We start from the raw sequence: 17,901 nt of genomic DNA, 5'->3' as shown, positions 1-17,901 counted from the left end.
GGTCCTTTAAAATGTATTCTCTTTTAGACACTTTCATCTTTAAATCCTGAAATGTGATTAATTAGACAAAGTCGGAGTTTGCTCCATCTCTTCAGCTACTCTGGTGAAGGCGTCCCTTTATCAAGCCTCACTGTCATTAAAACAAAAAGCCCAGGTCTGGCTACATTTAGGTTTCGTAGCAGTCTCTAAAATGTGCAACCCGACGAATGACCGGTTTGTGGAACGATTCGTTCTTTTCAGGGCTGCACACATCGATGCAGTTGCACTAGTAATGTAAAACTGTGTCCTATTCATATCCTGTTATGATGCCTGTTTCAGTAACCACATACGCAGGGACTCATGAACACGCATACTGGAAAACATCACCCTATGCTTTGTGGTCCAATAGCAGCCCAGGTGGCCGGGGCGATAAGGCTGGCAGTGGGATCGGGTTGGTCCATCGATCACTGTAAGCCGATCCAAACATGACATTGTGATTCTGCAGCGTTGCATTCTTTTCCAGTCTTCCCTTCTAAGCTCCTCATTATTTTAACCCCTTTCTTTTAGTCACTATACTTGTTATCACTGTTGTCTCCCCCTCAGTCAGATTTCTCTCCCCTATTAAGTCACTCCTACCACATCCTTGCCCTGGATGTACCTTGTTTCAGTCTGCTTCTCTCTCACAGAGACACATGCGCTCATCCTTTTAAGATTTCCTTTTGTAAGCGCCCTGTCCTCCAGAGCTCTGCGTTCCCCAGGGTGCAGCAGAGCAGTCACCAGGCTGATTATGCTCTATCTGTCAACCTCCCTGCCCTCTTTGTTCCTCTGGACCACACTGCCAGCTCCCGGACTAATCCCGCCTTTGTTCGAGGCTTTCTCATTTGCTCAGACCAAAATTGCACGTTTCAACACGAGTGTCTCCAAGGCGGGAGGGGAAAAATACCGTGACCCCTTTGCATCAGTGTACGGCCGTCTCGAGCTGTAGGGTTGCCATGGTCCTTTTGTTTTTGCCTGGGACGAACAGGTCCTAGCTGTCTTCCGATTAGTTTTTAATAGGTGGAAGCTGCTGAGCCAGGGTTTTCTCCTGATGCTAATTAGCTCACTGTTATTTATAATTGTCTGGAGTAAAAGGTGTGCAGACTGAAGCAGAGCTCTGCTGTCCTCTGTGACGGGTGATAAATGGGTCGCTTTTAGTCCTTTATCTTGGCTTTATTGTGTTGTTGTTGTTTGGGTGGCCTCTAGGGGGCACTGCAAGCAAACAGACCTGAGACAGTTGTCTCCTATGAAAGTTTTTAAAGCCTACAATCTTAGGCAGTTGGAAGAAATACAGCCAGCCTAACGTTTAATGGGCGTGCACTGTAAATATCACTCATTCAGAGTAAAATGTTTAGGCTAAAAATGCTTGCAGGGCAGACTTTTTTCCAGATAAAAGCAACAGTTTTTTTTTATAAACATTTTTTGAACACTGTAACCCAATTTATGTTTGAAGATCAAATGTCCAATTTACAGTGCCTTGAAAAATATTAGTAAGCTATTAATGTTTTCACATTTTCTCACATTACAACCACTGACTTTAACCTATTTTAGTAGGGATTTTATGTGATAGTCCAACACAAAGTAGTGCATGATTGTGAAGTAGAATAAAAATGTTTTCTGAATACTTAACATACAATTTTGAGAGCATTCCTATTCACCCCCCTTCACTCTGGCAATCTCGTACAAATACCTTCAAAGGTCATCTAGTTAGTAAATAGATAGACCTGTGATTTAATCTAAGTATCAAAGCAGTTGATAGAGACCAAAATATGAGGTTTATGGATGAAGTGAAAGAGGACATTAGGGTAGGTAGTGTGACAGAAGAAGGTGCAGAAGATGGAGTGAGGTGGAGACAGAAGACTTGCTGGTGCGACCTCTGTAAGGGAAACAGCCGAAAGAAGAAGATCACACAAACCATTAACCATGTGTAAGAAGGTGCTCTGGTTCAAATTTGAACTTTCTGGCCTACATGTAAAAGGCCATGTGTGGTGGGAACAATGCCTCCACAGTGAAACATGGTGGTGGCGGCATCATGCTGCGGGATGCTTTCTTTTTTTCCCCAGTTCAAACCAAGAAGCTCAACAGACTGGGTGAAAATATAAATGCAGCGAAATACATGAAAATCCTGAAATACTTTCCAGCAGGACAACCAGCCTAAACATAAAGCCAGAGGAGGGGTTTAGGTCAGAGGTCACCAACCTTTTTGAAACTGAGCACTACTTAATTGGTACTGTGTCATACGAAGGGCTACTAATAATGGTCTTTGAACGAGAAGAGAGAGGTCAATTTAACTTTATGTAAAGTATATTTTTAATGCTTTTTTTTTTTTTTTTTTTTAGATATTGTCATTTTAAGTTCTATATAAATGTATGTGTGATTTAAAAAGGAAGAAAAAATTTAATTTTAGATGCAGCTCACAGGTGGGTTGTCCGGGAACCATGTTGGTGATCAGTGATCAGATTGAAGCGCATTCAATCAATCAATCACTGAACAGACCTAAATGTACATATATGTACCTTATTCACTTGAGTTGAATACAGATGCATGCCACAAGTATGAAAGTATTTTTTTCCTAATTGACTATTACCCCTACTTTGTGTTGGTCTGTCACTCAAAATCCCATTGAAGATTGGAAAAGTTAGTGGTATAAATACTTCTGCAAGGCACTGTAGTTATAGAAAGATTTTATTAAACATTCCATTTATATTCAACAGAGTGTTTGCTCATTGGCATCATCTGCCTGCTGGATTCAGTAATGAAGACTTTTTCTCCCTCGGGGACGTCTCTTGGTGGTTCTATTCAAATAAAAATTTCACTGTTGTTGTCAGGAGCCATCTGCGTCTGGATCAAACTGTTTGGCCTGACAGAAGGGTTGTCAATGCAAATACCCAAATTTATATTCTGTAACCCTGCGCCATTTTTTTTCTCTTCCCTTCTTTTAAATCTGAATAATCAGAGAGTCGGCAGGTTATTATCATTCCAGCATAAGCAGGCAGGTCAGATGTCATGAACCTTAAACTTGCGATCTGACACAACAACCACAAAGTGACATTTCACAAGTCTTTTGATGGGTTATGTTCCGATGAATGTAATATATATATATATATATATATATATATATATATATATATATATATATATATATATATATATATATATATATATATATATATATATATATATATATATATATATATATATTAGTTTTATTTCATAATTTGAGATGCTATAGTGATAGAAACAGAGGCATCAGACCAAAAGCTAATATGATTTAAATCCTGTCCACATATAGTAAGCACCATTACCACTAATATGATTGTTTTCTTTGTGCAACTATATTTATACTCAGTTGTTAAACTCAGCTGGATTTCTTGCAGGAGCTACGATGTTGTAGCCAAGATTTTTCTGGTCAATACATTCATGAAGAAAATGTGAAAAGCAGCTCTATTTGGCTATTGCTTAGTGTGCCTTTTCTTTCTTTTCTTTCTTTTCTTTTTTGCATTTATTCTTTTGTGGCTGATAATTTCCTTTCATAATGGCAAAATATGAAAGATGGCAACAGTTTGTTATATGTGTTATTATTGTACAAAAAAAAAAACAATCAGTAATTCCATAGGTTGATAATATGTTATGTCTCTTGATCTATTTCTCATTAGAGAGAAATATTTAACTTTTTATTCTTGAACCCTTTGCATTTAGCCATATTTTTCCATACTTTTAAGTCTAACTCTTTGATTCAAATGAGCTTTTTCTTTCATTTTCTGGCCAATCCTTCTATCTGACCATTTTTAATGATATTCATCAGGAATCAGAATTACTGGTGGCGAACTAATCAGTTATCCAGGGGTTAAAATAAGCTCCTTCATCAAATCTGATTACAGTTGCAACAATATCCTCAAAAAGCTCCACTTTTTTAAGTTTGTAATGCTTCTGCAGGCAGAGCATGCTTTACTTGTGCTCCATACAGCAAGACAAACAAACCTCTTGCTGCTTTCTTTGACATCTCATTAAATTGTAAAGCGTGCAAACCCTTATTATGGAAAACGTTTGAGGTTGTTGTGGCAGTACTGGCCTTTATTTACAATATTCAGACAGGAAATGGGCAGAGAGATGTTTGTTTTGGGAGGGGGACCCTCGACCGCTACATCGAAACTAAAAAACCGTAACTTTTTAAATACCTCTATATACCTTTTATGCAGTCATCTTGCCCAAGCGTATTGGGGATATGTGCTTTAATTCATAGATGGAGAAAATTCCTTTATTTTCTGTTGGACTCATAGCTCCTGCCTCCATCAAGGAAGCTGGAGCTTAATCTTTATTTTTACTTTTTGTTAATGATGAGTGTTTGGTACATTTAATTGTCAAGTTAAAAAAAACATAAAAGCAAGATTTCAGTCAATTTGATCAAAATCTTCTGACTTTTCATCCTTGTCGGTCACGGACTGCTTTGAAAATATCAAAAGCCCTCCGATTTCATAACTAAAAAAAATTCTGAAAACCAGCAATCCAACAGCTCGATATGAACACTGCTCTCACCGTCACGTGTGTTGGGTCTTCGCCGCGGTGCCGACGAAAGCCGTTAGTAACTTTCGTCTGTCGCCCCCATAAGAGTTTGCATGTGTTACAGTTTCCAAAAGAGACTTTAAATCAGCGGATTAGTCCTCAAAGAAAGCTTAAAATCAGTTCAGACAGTAAAAGCCCGAGCAGCGTTTCTCTGTGAATCACCAATTGCAGAAAAAAAAAAAAAAAAATAGCCTCCCACCCTTTTGTCTGTGTCTCCTTGTCCAGGTGTCTGAATAAAATGAGGGAGGACGGGCTGTCTGTGGATGATCTGTTCAGCCAGTGTGTTTTCCGACAAGATGAAAGGGACATGCTGCTGAGGGCCATCCATACTGTAAAACCAGACTACGAGCCCAGCCTCAGCCTGAACGCAAGCCAGTGTTCCTCACCACTGGTGCAGGACTTCTACACAAAGGTATGTTGCATCTGATGCCATCGGAGGAGGTATTAATTAGCAGAAACTCTGGCATTCTGACTGCTAACCTTGGTAATCAGAGTGATTATTTAATGAAAAAAACAACTCATTAAAGCCTTTGTTAAAGTTAATCAGTGTGTTTAATTATATATTTTGATGTAGTTGACTGACAGAGATGTAAATTATTTTGAGGTAGTCTCTACTATGTGCTTTGCCAGGTGAAGGATCAGGAAGTTGTGAGAGCTTTGAGGAGACGGCAGTAGGCTACGATAGATTTGATTGTCACCCATTAACAAGCAGAAAAGCACAGGCCTATATATAGTCTGCCAGCTCTGCTGTCTAATGGCTTCTCTGCTTGTGTTGCCTCTTTTCCTCTCACCTCTCCTCCTTTTTTCTCACCTCCCTTTCTTCTCATGCTTGTCACATGACTCATCAACAGCCTTTTGAACAATTGTTGTATTTTTAGCCTCTGTCCATGCACCGTTTTAACAGCACTCTTTATCTGACTTGGCTGTCATATTTTTGGCCTGATTGTGTAAGACTGCTGTTATCAGCATGTGATGTATTTTTTTTTTTTTTTTTTTATCTTGAGCTCATGCAGCGATGCTACAAAGAAAGCGACCCCTCTTTCAATGCTAGGGTTTTATTTTTAATAAAACTTCGTCTTGTACCTGGTCCTAAAATTGCTACAGCAGGTATATTCAGCGACGAACAGCGGGACAACATGTACTACACCCAGTCGATATTAATTTAACAATAATATTGCAAAAATGTTGCATTAGTGTGGGATTTATTAGCTTCTTGAATTTCCCCTGGGATCAATACAGGCCAGCTAATCTAGTCGCACGTGTAGGTCGACCTCTAGCAAAGAAAGCGTGAAAGTAATGCACTTCTGGGTGACCATATTGGTATTTTAAGTTTTTGTTGGGAGTTGTCTTTTAAAATTATTCAGCTCATTAAGGTTTATAAGGATCTCTTCACACCATTTTAATGTTGTTCCTTTAATTCTTCTTCTTTTGTGATTGGATTTGAGGGGCATACCTCATAGCAAATTGGTCGCAGGGAGGTTTATTTAAGCTGACTCAGCGGAATCAAAAACTCCAGGGAACAGGTACTAACAATGTGTTTTAATCTTTGTTAGTTTCTCTTCCCTTTTCACTCATTTCACTGAATTTGTCGACCCCAAAATAAATAATTTTTGCAAATGAACTTGTAAGGTCTTTATTAGACAATTCTGATTAGTTTGATGGTTGCAGAAATGCCGCTGTACGGCTCTGCTGTTTAGGTTTAACCCTTTAACTCCTCGTTCAAAAAAAGTTAACTTGACTCTAATACTGTTTTACAATAAAAGGCACTTCCATTCATTAAAAAAAAATCACTGAAGCCCATATTTAATTAAGTATTCTCTTACAAACAGATATTGAGGGAGTTTTAAAACCATTATCAGCATTTAAAGGTTCTATATCATGCTTTTTAAAAGTTCCAAATCAATTATAGTTATATATATATATATATATATATATATATATATATATATATATATATATATATATATATATATATATATATATATATATATATATATATATGATGAACTTTTGCAGAATATTAATTTATGAAATATTAGTTTTTTTTCTTATGCCATCTTTCCAACCTGTAAGAAAGACGCTTGCCTTCTACTTTATTAACATAAATAGATGTGCATTTTAGCCCAGTATTATTCATTTATACAGCTAGAAAATTTGTAATTATTGTCATTAAAACAAGTTTGTTTCTAATAACAAATGAGCAGTGCGTCTCTCAAACATTCTCATTGTAGAAATCAAACCCTTGTAATTGGTTAGCATGTTTTTAGTATGTTTCCACTGGTATTTTGACACTTTATCTTTGGTAATGAGCTTCAGGTCGTAGAGGTTGAAAGACCGCCGTACCATCACCCTAATTTTTAGCTTCCTTCACAGTTTCTCTATCAGATTCAAACCAGGACTCTTACTGTAAACTGCCAGGGTTATGAATAATTTGGGGTTTAAAAAAGACCTTGCCTTTTTGTGAAATATGAGAACATAGTAAATGTGTTTGTTTCTTTCCCCCTGACTTTGATAGCCTTTGTACAGGTAGTTGTTTGAACATCTAACCACAACTCTGACGTTTTGGCAGGTCACAGGAGTTTAAAGGCTGTCCAAATAACTGGTTTACTAGATAAGAGAGGAGCAGCCCGGTTGGCCTCTGGAGAGTTTTGATTCTCTGTTTGCAGCAGAAGCCCTGTCTAATTAGAACATTGTTTGTTGGTGTGAAAATGAATTCAGATGAAGCCGTAGATCGTACAAAATGCAGTTTGATCTAGTTTCAACAAGTCTACAGAGACTGATGTGTTTTTATCATTGGTTTGTTTTGGCCTTCATGGCTGTTAATCTTGCTTAGCATGCAAGAACTAAATATTGCATATTTTCTTATTCAAACTTTATCTCAATCAGTTAAAAAACTCGAGCCTGCTTTGTTGGACAAAGAAAAATTTTACTTTATCAAACGGCACTTTCTTTTTAAAGAATGTTGCTTAAATCACTGTGTCTGGCCTTTTTTGCATTACTTAGCCATCTCAAAGCTATACTGTACATCAATCTGGTGTAACATGAACACTTTGCTAATAGTGTGCATCTCCCACTTTTGCAGCTAAATCTTGATCTGTTGAAGTGTGTACTTCACCAGACCCCTGAACAGTTTCTGTGGTGTCTGGCATCAGGACTTTAAGAGTAGATTGATTAGATTTGGTAAACTGTCTCCATGGATTGGACTTGTCTGTCCAGCGCATCCCACAGAAGATTGGATAGAGATCTGGGTAAACTGGAAGCTAAATCCTCACCTGAAACTTGTGCTGCTCAGACACTTCCTGAAGGTTTTTGCTTTGTGGCAGGGCACATTTTTCTGCTGAAAGACCCCATACCCACAATGGAGAATGGCTTCAGTGAAAAGGTGGTCTACAAAAATGCACGATACCCAAAGCATTACACTGCCTCTGCAGGCTTGTCTTCCTGTAGTGCAACCTTATGCCATGAGTGGTAAGAGAGGCTCCTGCCCTATCCATGTGAAGTAAAAGAAAACATGATTATCATCACAGCAGGTGACCCTCTGCAATTGTACTATGGGTTGATGCCTTTGTGTTTATTGTTGGTCCTTTCAGCAGGGGAAAAGAGTCTACTTGGCAAGCCAGCTGGCCTGTGGTTTTGCAGCCCTATGGGCATCAAATTGTGATGCATTGTGTATCCTGGTGCTTTAACTTCTTCAGTGGTTTGAGCCTCAGCAGCGTTTAGGTTAGAGTGTAGGCCTGTTTTCAGTCCTTATGTGCATCAGCGAGCATTTGCCACCGATGCTCTATAAAGTCAAGGAGTTCAAATGTTTTGAGTTTTAAGAACAGATAAGAAATCAAGATATCTATCAGTCTGAAAAGAGATGCAGTGAATCTCACTGAGAGCCATTATCAACTAATGGAGAAATTGGGGTACACCTAACATGTAGCGGTTGGCCTACCCAAATTACTAAAAGTGTGCACCAACAGCTCATTCAGGAGGGCACAGATTGGGCCAGAACGCTGCCGGCCTCCCATCAAGATTTTAGGAAACATTTTCTGTGCACTGACAAGACAAATGTGGAACTTTTTAGATTGTGTGCATCGCGTTTCATCTAGCATTAAACCAGAATACAGTCAAGAGATTCGAACATGGGTTCCAATGAGGCTCATTTTTCAGAAAAGGTTTATGGTTGGTAGTGTTTGAAAAAAACAATCTTTAAGCAATTATTTAATATACTTTTTATTAAGCCTACATTTCTGTATTAAAGATGTATTTATTTTTATATCGGTTTGATGTAATATTCTAATCTTAAACGCCGTGTTTGTTTTCATTATATGTAAGCAAAAAAATCTTTATTAACAGAAATGATAAGATAAGCTTTATTGATCTCACAGTGGAGAAATTCACCATTTGTATGGTCAAGTGTCTAGTGTTAACTTTTTAAATCAGTATGAACATGGACAGTGACGGCCCTGCTTTTGGTCATCAGGAAATATTGACACAGACAGCTGAGACACAGCAGCTGTGAAACAGAAAAGCTTTCTGTGCAGCATATAATCAGGAAATTATGCTGCAGTACCAAAATGCAAAATGTAAAAACACTCCGTTTTTTTATCCAACTGCATTTTTAAATGAGATAACCTCCAGTCATCGAGTACATGAGCAAATGAGTACAGGTTAGCTGTTGTTGTATTCTCCATCATAATGGACTTTAAGTAAACTACCATTTGGGGTCAAGCTTGAGGCAAATATTTCCTTAGTATTATCCAATATTTCAGTTTTTCTCCTCTCTCTGTGTCTTTGTGTTTTGATTCTATGTGTTAGAGGGAGCATCACACCTATCCCAAGCTCGACTTCACCCAGGAGGAGCTCCAGGAGCGTTTTAAACGTCAGCTCAGTGTGGAGGAGGCCTGCACCGTCACCATCGACTCTGTTGAGGGGCTCAAGCCTATCACTGAAAACATGGCCAAAATGGTAAATATTCTCTCCCGCTGCATCTCTTAAGCCCGAAAAACATCTTCAGTACTGACAACTAAAACTCCTGGGGTTAAAGTTTTCTCGGATCATCTGTGAAATAACATAGATCCATACTTGACACCTTTTAGTATGAGAAATCCCATTCTTGTGCTCAGCCTCTTTTTCAACTCTGGCATTTACAGCCAGCCCTGGCTTGTCTGACTCTACAGATGGGCTATGTGGGAAGCGAGCAGGCTGAGAGTCCCTGGTGGTCCGGCAGCATTTACAGACTGCCAGGGCTGAATAATTATGCATTGTAATGGAGCCCTCTGGAGAGAGCGCGCAGTCACCTCTCCATCCAAAATCTGAACCAGTGTTTCTGCTCCACTCAAACTTCTGTGACACTTAAACTGCTGCAAGAAGATGGCAAGAACTGCCAGGCGTGACTAAAGAACTTCTTTTCCCTCAAGTAAAATATAAAAAAAATGGATGAAGTTTTAGTATTTATTGCTTTTAAACTGCAAGTAAAATAAATCTGTTTTTAAGATACTTTCCACATTTTTGGCTGGCGTGGCATTCTTTAAGCTTCACAAATACTGTTTAGTGAAGAATATGAACACTTTGTGTTGACAAAGCTTACTGTAGTGTTAACACTGGCATTAGAAATAAAACAGCTAAATTAGTTTGTTTCTTCTGACTTACTAAGTTGAAGTATATAACCCCTTTGAGCTTTAAGTCTGCGAACTTCAGTGCATTTTATCTGGATTTTATGTTAGGGACTACAACAAATAAGAGAGGAGTCTAGCTGTGGGTAAAACTGTATAAATGCAGCTCTTCTGTGAAAAACTCAAAGGCTTGTTGGTGAACATAGTTCACCAACAGCATCATGAAGACCACTAAGCATAAAAGACAAGCCTAGGGTAACGATGTTGGGAATCTTAAAGCAGGGTTAGAGTATAAAACATCCTAACCTTTGAAGATCTTGTGAATTAGTCCATCATTCCAAAATTGAAAGAGTATGGCACAGCTGCAAACCTACAAGCTTATGTGAGTTCTTTCTCTTTTTTCTGCATTTTTTTTTTACCTTTTTTGAGACCAGAATTGACCCAAGTCACACTGAAAAAAAACACACCCCAGGTTTAAATGTAGTTACTGCATCATGTTGTGGCGATGGGTGTCTTTAGCAAGGACGGGGAAGCTGGTCAGAGTTGGTGGGTAGATGGATGGAGCTAAAAACAGGGCAATCCTGGAGAAAAGTCCTGGCTGCAGAAGACTGGAGCCAGTGGCCATGGTTCTCCTTCCAGCAGGAGAACAACTCCAGACATCAAGCCAGAGCTACAGCGCCGTTGTTTAAAGTGTGTGTGTGTGTGTGTTAGAAAGCCCCAGCCAAAGTCTAGACCTAAGACTGACTTGGAAACTGTAGCAGGCGTTGTCTGCAGGAGCTCTCTGTCCAATCTGACTGATTTGAGATGCTTTTATTATTTTATACCTGGACAGTTTTCCTGCCCATTTAAAATTTTCAAAAAAGCGCAGATTTGATGAGAGCCCAACTAATTGCTGACATGTTTACAGAGTCTACCAGCCCTGTAAGTCCCACAGACTTACCAGGGGCCGCTTAGCTGCTTGTTGGACTAATCTTCTCCTTGCCTTTCAGTTTAAGAGAACAGCCATATCGTCATAGGCTTGGAGTTATGCGCTACACTTTCCATTTTCAAATGACAGACTAACTTGTGCTTTATCAGATCTAAGGCTTAGTTTGTTTTATACTGAGGTGTTATATTAGGTTTTTGGGTTTCTGTCACCTCCATAGGTGTTGACTGACTGTTAATAGTCTTGACAGACATTTTTTCTCTTATCAAAAATGTGCTGCATCTCATTACATATTTATCAGCAAATCCGTGAATCAATCTAGAATCTTTATTGTCACTATGTGTTTACCATAATGACGTTTTTGAAAAGGCAGGCATCGGCTCAGAATGCACACAAATTACACGTAAAAACGCAGACACATCAAGAAATAACCTTCCCAAACGTTTTTTTTAAGTTTTAAAGTTTAAACTCTTAAAAGGTAAAAGCTTTAAAACGTTTTTATGCTCGCACTGCATTCTTCTATTTACCACTCCCTTTGCAATCTGTTTGCCTCACTTCTCATATGTGTTCTCAGATACATTTCAACATTTATTTCAGTTGTGCCCCATTTAGATATTAGGCTGCATCAGTCTAAGATGTATAAATGCTGCTACTTAAGTAAAATCAATGCCTTAACTGCACTGTAGTTCAGGATACTAATGGGGTTTGCTGTCTTTCAGCCTTTTTTTCCATCACCAATGTAATTGACAAACACAAATATATTTTTTCTGTATTATATCCATGAGAATAAATCTTTCATCCTCTTAATTGTTGAATAAGTGTGCGTGTAAAGGAGTAAGCCTGTTCTCTCATTTTTATATATATATATATATATATATATATATATATATATATATATATATATATATATATATATATATATATATATATATATTTTATTATTATTATTATTATTATTATTATTATTATTATTTTTAAAAGCACCTTGTTTTTTCCTCATTTCATCATTGAAAATCACATCCACACAGTGACTCCGGTAGACTTGACCTGATTTTTTTTTTTTTTAACCTGTCCAACAGTTCAGATGGACTCCCTTTGGCTCTCGCATTGGGTGTCATTTTACTTTTGCACTCTTCAATGGATGACTTCCAGTTGTGTAATCTTTCAGAGGGAAATGCTGGCAGAACAGCGGGCGCAGTGGCACAAGGTCCTCCTCCAGGCACTAAGGGAGAGCAAGATGATCCTGGCTAAAACCAACACCAAGGCCTACAAGCTTGACCTTTATCCCTATCTCTGTCTGCTGGAGGATAAGGAGTATGTTGACATTATGATACAGGTAATACAAGCCTGCTGAACCTACCGCTTAACAAAATGTCACCAGTCCACGATGTCACAAAGACTTGCCCGGGTTTCTTTTGAGAGAAATATTTCAATTTCACTGTATAAACTTTAAAAATGTAACTATCTGGCAAAGTTCAGAGCAGCATGATCCTCATTTTATTGTTCACTCACTCTCACACTAGAAAAATAAACGGTGTTATGTTTGATGTCAAAAGGCCAATCTAATAATGATTTGCTAAAAGAATATGGGCTTTTAGTTCATTGTATTGCTCCAGATGATGAAAAGGTGTTATTGAATAGTTAGGTTTCTGTGCCTCTGATCCTTTGAACTGTGCATTATTGTTTTGTAGAGTGTTACCAACATGCCTCCTAGTGGAGAGTCACTGAAGATTTTAGCTCGAGATGTGGGCAACAGGATCTACACCAAGTACTGCGTGCGACAGAAGCACCAGAATCAGACCGTAGAAAAGCTGGGAAGCATTTATGATGCCTACACAGATCTGCTGGCCAAAGATACCAAGGTAAGTGGGAAAAAAAACACACACACACTATAAGCTTTTTTTTTAGTTTGTCCCAAATACGTCTTAAAATTCTGATAACCCTTGTTTTTTTATAGTTAAAAAAAAGTATAAAATAGGAGTTAGATAAGCTGTTAGAACTGTGTTACCCTTCAGAGAGCAGGTTATTTTTCTGAGTCATTATTTTAACACCTGTCATTTCCGCTGAAGCAGCCAGGGCCTAATTAGATTAACAGGGTAGAAATCTGCTAATAACTGGGTGCTTTTAGATCTATTCTGGGTAATGGGTAGGTTTTGTGGTGGTGTGTTGCTAACCATTTTTTACTGGTGAATATTATCTGTCATTTTTTTCCCTCTCCCTGTTAAACGATGCGACAGCTCACATTTCCTGTCAGCTTTGAATAACAGGAATCAAGTTTTTCAACCAGTCAACAATGATGAATATAAGTGTTTTCCGCTGCTTGCATTCAAATAAAAAAAATGTTAGTGGAATTGTTATTTTGATTAATTAAATGATTTATGGACTTGTGTTTTTAGCATCTACGGAGGCAAAAAGTAAATTCAAAGTAATTTTAAGTGATTGAATCAGGAATCAGAGATGCTGCCTCGGCATGTGTGGTTAATACACCATTGGGAAAATAAAAAGTTAAAAGTATTTTTTTTGATTTACTACTTTTGTTGAAATAAAATAAGTATTATTTTAGGTCACAAAATATGTATTGTTATAGGTCACACTCTGAATGCTTTGGTTATGTCTAAATCAGACCTGATTTAACAACCTATTATTTGTGCCTTTTTATCCAGCATTGTCATGAAGCTTGGCATCGTTTTGTATTTACTAAACAAATACCTCTGGTGCATCTTGAAGCCTGGTTGACCCGTGTTTCCTTAACAGGAGTTTGCGCTCTTTGTTCCTGACTCAGTGTTTTGGTGGCTCCATAAGCCCTTGGGAATTTGCTGAAATGATCTTGTTTTTAACAAGCCGGATGCTTGTTTAACTCCAGCTGTTAGTAAGACAGGACAGTAAGACAGTTAAGGTGCTTGTTTTTCATCTGAAGTCATTTATATGCAGACTCATCTGAAAGTGTTTTTAGCTTGTCTCCGTTATCAGTTCACATATTTATTTTTTTCCTGCACCAGTTTTGAGGCTAGATAATATGCAACAAACTGCCTGTAACATAGGATTGCTTTCTTCATGTAGACTACGTATATAAATGTTTTTTTTAAAAAAAAGGTTATGGTGTTTTGCTTCAGGTGTACAATGTCCTACCAAGGGAGCAATGGTGTAAACTGGAGATGGAGCAGCATTCAGGACCCACGCTGCAGGGGGGCGAGACGACCTGGCCGTATATTTTAATTCTGGAGCTGGGCACCTTCATTGTGGACATAATGGTGAAGAACCTTAAAATCAACAGTGACATCCTGAACCCCGCCTACGACAGGAAGCTCATCCCCATCCTCTACCACATGTACACCTTCCGCAGCACCAGACAGGTACCGTTGGCCTCCTTGTATGTAGGATTCCCCTCAATGGTAACCAAAGTTGTGCTTTACTTGCAATTTACTTCAAGAAGCTTCACAAAGCACCATGTTTGGTGCTTCGCTCTGTTTTCTTTCACAATTTCTTCCACATTACCAAGAAGGAAAACTACTTTGCTGCTTGAGACCTTCTGCACAGTTTGCATTTGGAATAAGCAAAGATAGTCACTAGCGAACTTGTTCTTCACCTACTGTGGACTTCACAAGTGTTTACAGTTAGATTGAAAAAAAGCCAAGCGTTGGTAAGTTTTATAGGTTTTTGACTTTTTGAAACTGAACAAAACACAGGACATCATCTCTTGGTGCGAGAGAAACGAGACAAAAATGATCTGTAGTCCTACATGAAACGGTGCACCACTGGCTACATGTACAAATGGTATAAGCTGTTTTCTACAAGAACGTTTAGATTAAACAATACTAAAGAGACTGGAAATGTACACTGGCATTTTTACAGTTATTGGTGACACTTGGTGGGTAAACTGGTTGCCTATAAAATCAGTTATGGTACACACAATGAATGATTTAATGTACTCACTCGCATGCGAACACTTTAACGGGTATTCAAACATGTGGACAATGGTGGATAAAATACCTTTTAACAACAACAACTTTATCCTTATTGGAAGATATTGTAATTGTAGGAGTGTGAATTTAGAGACCAAGAGCATTTACTGACCCAATATGAGGATTTTAGGTTTCCAAAGGCAGTCATATTGGATCTGTGCTTAAAACCACAGTTGGTCTTGGAGTGCGGCACTGAAAGGAGCCATCCCCAAACAGCTGCTGACCACACAGTGGGTTTCTTAGCAGCAGAAGTATTTCGAAGGAACCTGGTGAAATGATCAGTCCATCCTGAGCCCAGCCCTGACAGCTGTGAGGGATGAAAATATCCGTCAACCAGGTTTATCAAGTTTCTGTACAATACAGTTAAACAGACCAATATTAAGGCAGAAAAAGGAGAAAGCGTGTTGAGGTATCATGTATTTTGTCGTATTGGGATATTCAAAGGATATGGAAGAACTATTTGTACAGAAGGCCCTAGATCACACCACTCTCAGCAGCAAGTTGGGTCTTTTTAAGAATTTTTAAAAAGTTGTTGAATTCTCAAGCGTTTGTGCCGCCCTCAGTCTGATGCCGCTCTGGTATAGAGCCATGTTACCCTTTTCATAAACCATCACTGCTGGAGGGGCTATTACTTTTTTTGTGGAAAAATGGTTGAGTATGAGTTAAAGGAGCCTTCTAAAAACTGACTGGGAATGCTCTCAATAGGTTAAAAAATAAAAAAATAAAATGAAAAAAAATATTTTTAGCACTCTCAATTTGTTAAATTAACTTATTTATATTAAATCTGTGACAATTATACACAATTAATTTAATATTTGAAAAAAGATAATGGTAGACTAGCTGTGAAGCTGACCTTTTTAGTTAAAGTAAAAACAAAAAGAACAACCTTTGAGGACTTGACCTTCACTTTTGTCACAAAGATTGTTCAAAAGCCTGTTACCTTGAACACTTGAGCGCCCTTCTATCCAGCATGAAGCTCCTAGGAGTGTGATTTATAAAAACCGTTTTCCCCTGGTGGGAATTGGTGGTGGTAGCAGCTGAGTAAGATGAATAGGGCCCAGCCTAATCCCTTTTTTCAGTGTCTTCTTAATTGGGCCGCTGATTTACTGCCGTGGGAGTCTGCAGCAGGCTGAGGTGGCCACGCTCAGAGAATCGGGCAAAACGGGAGACGGCTGTGTGGGTTGTTGAGCTTGATGCGCTTTGACATTGAGCCGCACTCTAGTCAACTTTAATTCTTGTGTAATTTTCTATTCTTGTAGTTTCCGAACCTTTCTCTCCACAGTGATTAACCCATCAGGAGGGATCCTAATGATTTTACTGCACAGCATGAAGGTTTGACTCATTGGAGCGACTCTGAGGTGTTTCTGTCAGGTTACAGTCAACAAATGGAGCTCCTTTTTATACGCTGCTCCATTTATACTGAGTAAAAGCAGGGGCCAAATATATGTAACACCACACCTATTAGAGCCATATGCTCTAACAATGACTCTAGTCCGAAACTTTCCATAAAACTTTAAGGGAATAGTTACATCAGTAACAAAGATACCAAGTACAGAGTTCTGGTGCATTCTGGGAAAGTTCAATAAAGATTTATGTATCTTCCATTACTGGATAAATATTGAATACGGCAAAGAGTATAGAAATATATTTTTAAATCCTTAATTCCCTGTATAATCTCTAAAGAATCCGTCTGTCTGTCTATTAACAAATTTATCGATAGTTCTGCCTGATTTGATTTTCAGTGCATAATCCTATTTCTAGAGTCTAGAAAGATGTATGGAAAATCCTATGTATTGTAGAGTTCAAGAAAAAAATTATTAGTGGGAGTTTGATCAAATTCTTATAGAAGCAATCCAACCTCAAACTCTTTGCTTAGCTGTTTTTTATTGTAATATTTTGTGAAAGTTTTTTTTTTATGTTGTTTTTCATAGACAAGTAGAATATGCATGATTGACATCAGTCCAGAATCCATCTTTATTTCACATTATGTTTTTTCCCCTTCAGGTTGGCTTCATCAAGCCCCACCCCATCTTGACACAGATGCAGCAGGAAGCCATGGAGACCAAGCTGACCTTCGACTCATCCGTCATGCCGATGCTGTGCCCTCCGGTTCCGTGGACGTCGGTGAAGTTCGGAGCCTACCTGCTCACGCCGGCCAAGCTGATGCGCACGTTGGACGGGGCCATGCAGCACGAGGAGCTGCTGGAGAAGTGCGAGAACCTTCACCCTGTTTTTGACTCGCTCAACCAGTTGGGCAACTGCGCCTGGAGGATCAACAAACCAATCCTGGACATTATCATCTCGATCTTCAACGAGCGGGGCAGCGAGAAGCTGGACATCCCTCCCCCTCTGTCAGAAGCCCCTAAAATACCCCACTTCCACCCGCAAGACCCCACGTACACGGCCAGCGAAAAGGCCCACATGAAGCGAGAGGTGATCAACGCCAAGAAGAAGTGCAGCGAGATGCACAGCCTGCGAATGGACGCCCTTTATAAACTCTCCATCGCGCACCGCATGCGGGACGAGTTGTTCTGGTTTCCCCACAACATGGACTTCAGGGGGCGCACGTACCCGTGTCCTCCGTACTTTAACCACCTGGGAAGTGACGTCACGCGGGCGATGCTTGTGTTCGCCGAGGGGAAGCCTCTTGGTCCCAAGGGTTTGGACTGGCTGAAGATTCACCTGGTCAACTTGACGGGGTTGAAGAAGAGGAGTTCGCTACAAGGACGCCTGGAATACGGCAACAGCATCATAGAGGACATCCTGGACTCTGCAGACGACCCTCTAAACGTTAGTCTGCTGAATGATAATTGTATTGGTGGAAATGTCTTGACAG

At 39.1% G+C, this 17,901-nt stretch overlaps 1 protein-coding gene across 2 annotated transcripts in view; it reads left to right on the top strand.

The window, feature by feature from the left end:
• The window catches only part of polrmt (polymerase (RNA) mitochondrial (DNA directed)), an 84,146-nt gene that overhangs the window by 7,149 nt on the left and 59,096 nt on the right, over positions 1–17,901 (top strand). For both annotated transcript variants that reach the window (XM_012871662.3, XM_036141353.1), the window contains exons 5-10: positions 4,804–4,990; positions 9,382–9,531; positions 12,272–12,439; positions 12,795–12,965; positions 14,217–14,456; positions 17,070–17,855. In XM_012871662.3, coding sequence (XP_012727116.3) covers positions 4,804–4,990; positions 9,382–9,531; positions 12,272–12,439; positions 12,795–12,965; positions 14,217–14,456; positions 17,070–17,855 — 1,702 coding nt within the window. The remainder of the gene's footprint in view (positions 1–4,803; positions 4,991–9,381; positions 9,532–12,271; positions 12,440–12,794; positions 12,966–14,216; positions 14,457–17,069; positions 17,856–17,901) is intronic.

This window comes from Fundulus heteroclitus, chromosome 9, assembly GCF_011125445.2.
Source record: "Fundulus heteroclitus isolate FHET01 chromosome 9, MU-UCD_Fhet_4.1, whole genome shotgun sequence".
NCBI classification, from domain to species: Eukaryota; Metazoa; Chordata; class Actinopteri; order Cyprinodontiformes; family Fundulidae; genus Fundulus; species Fundulus heteroclitus.
Note: the sequence above shows the minus strand (reverse complement) of the source record. Positions and strands in the feature narration are given on the sequence as shown.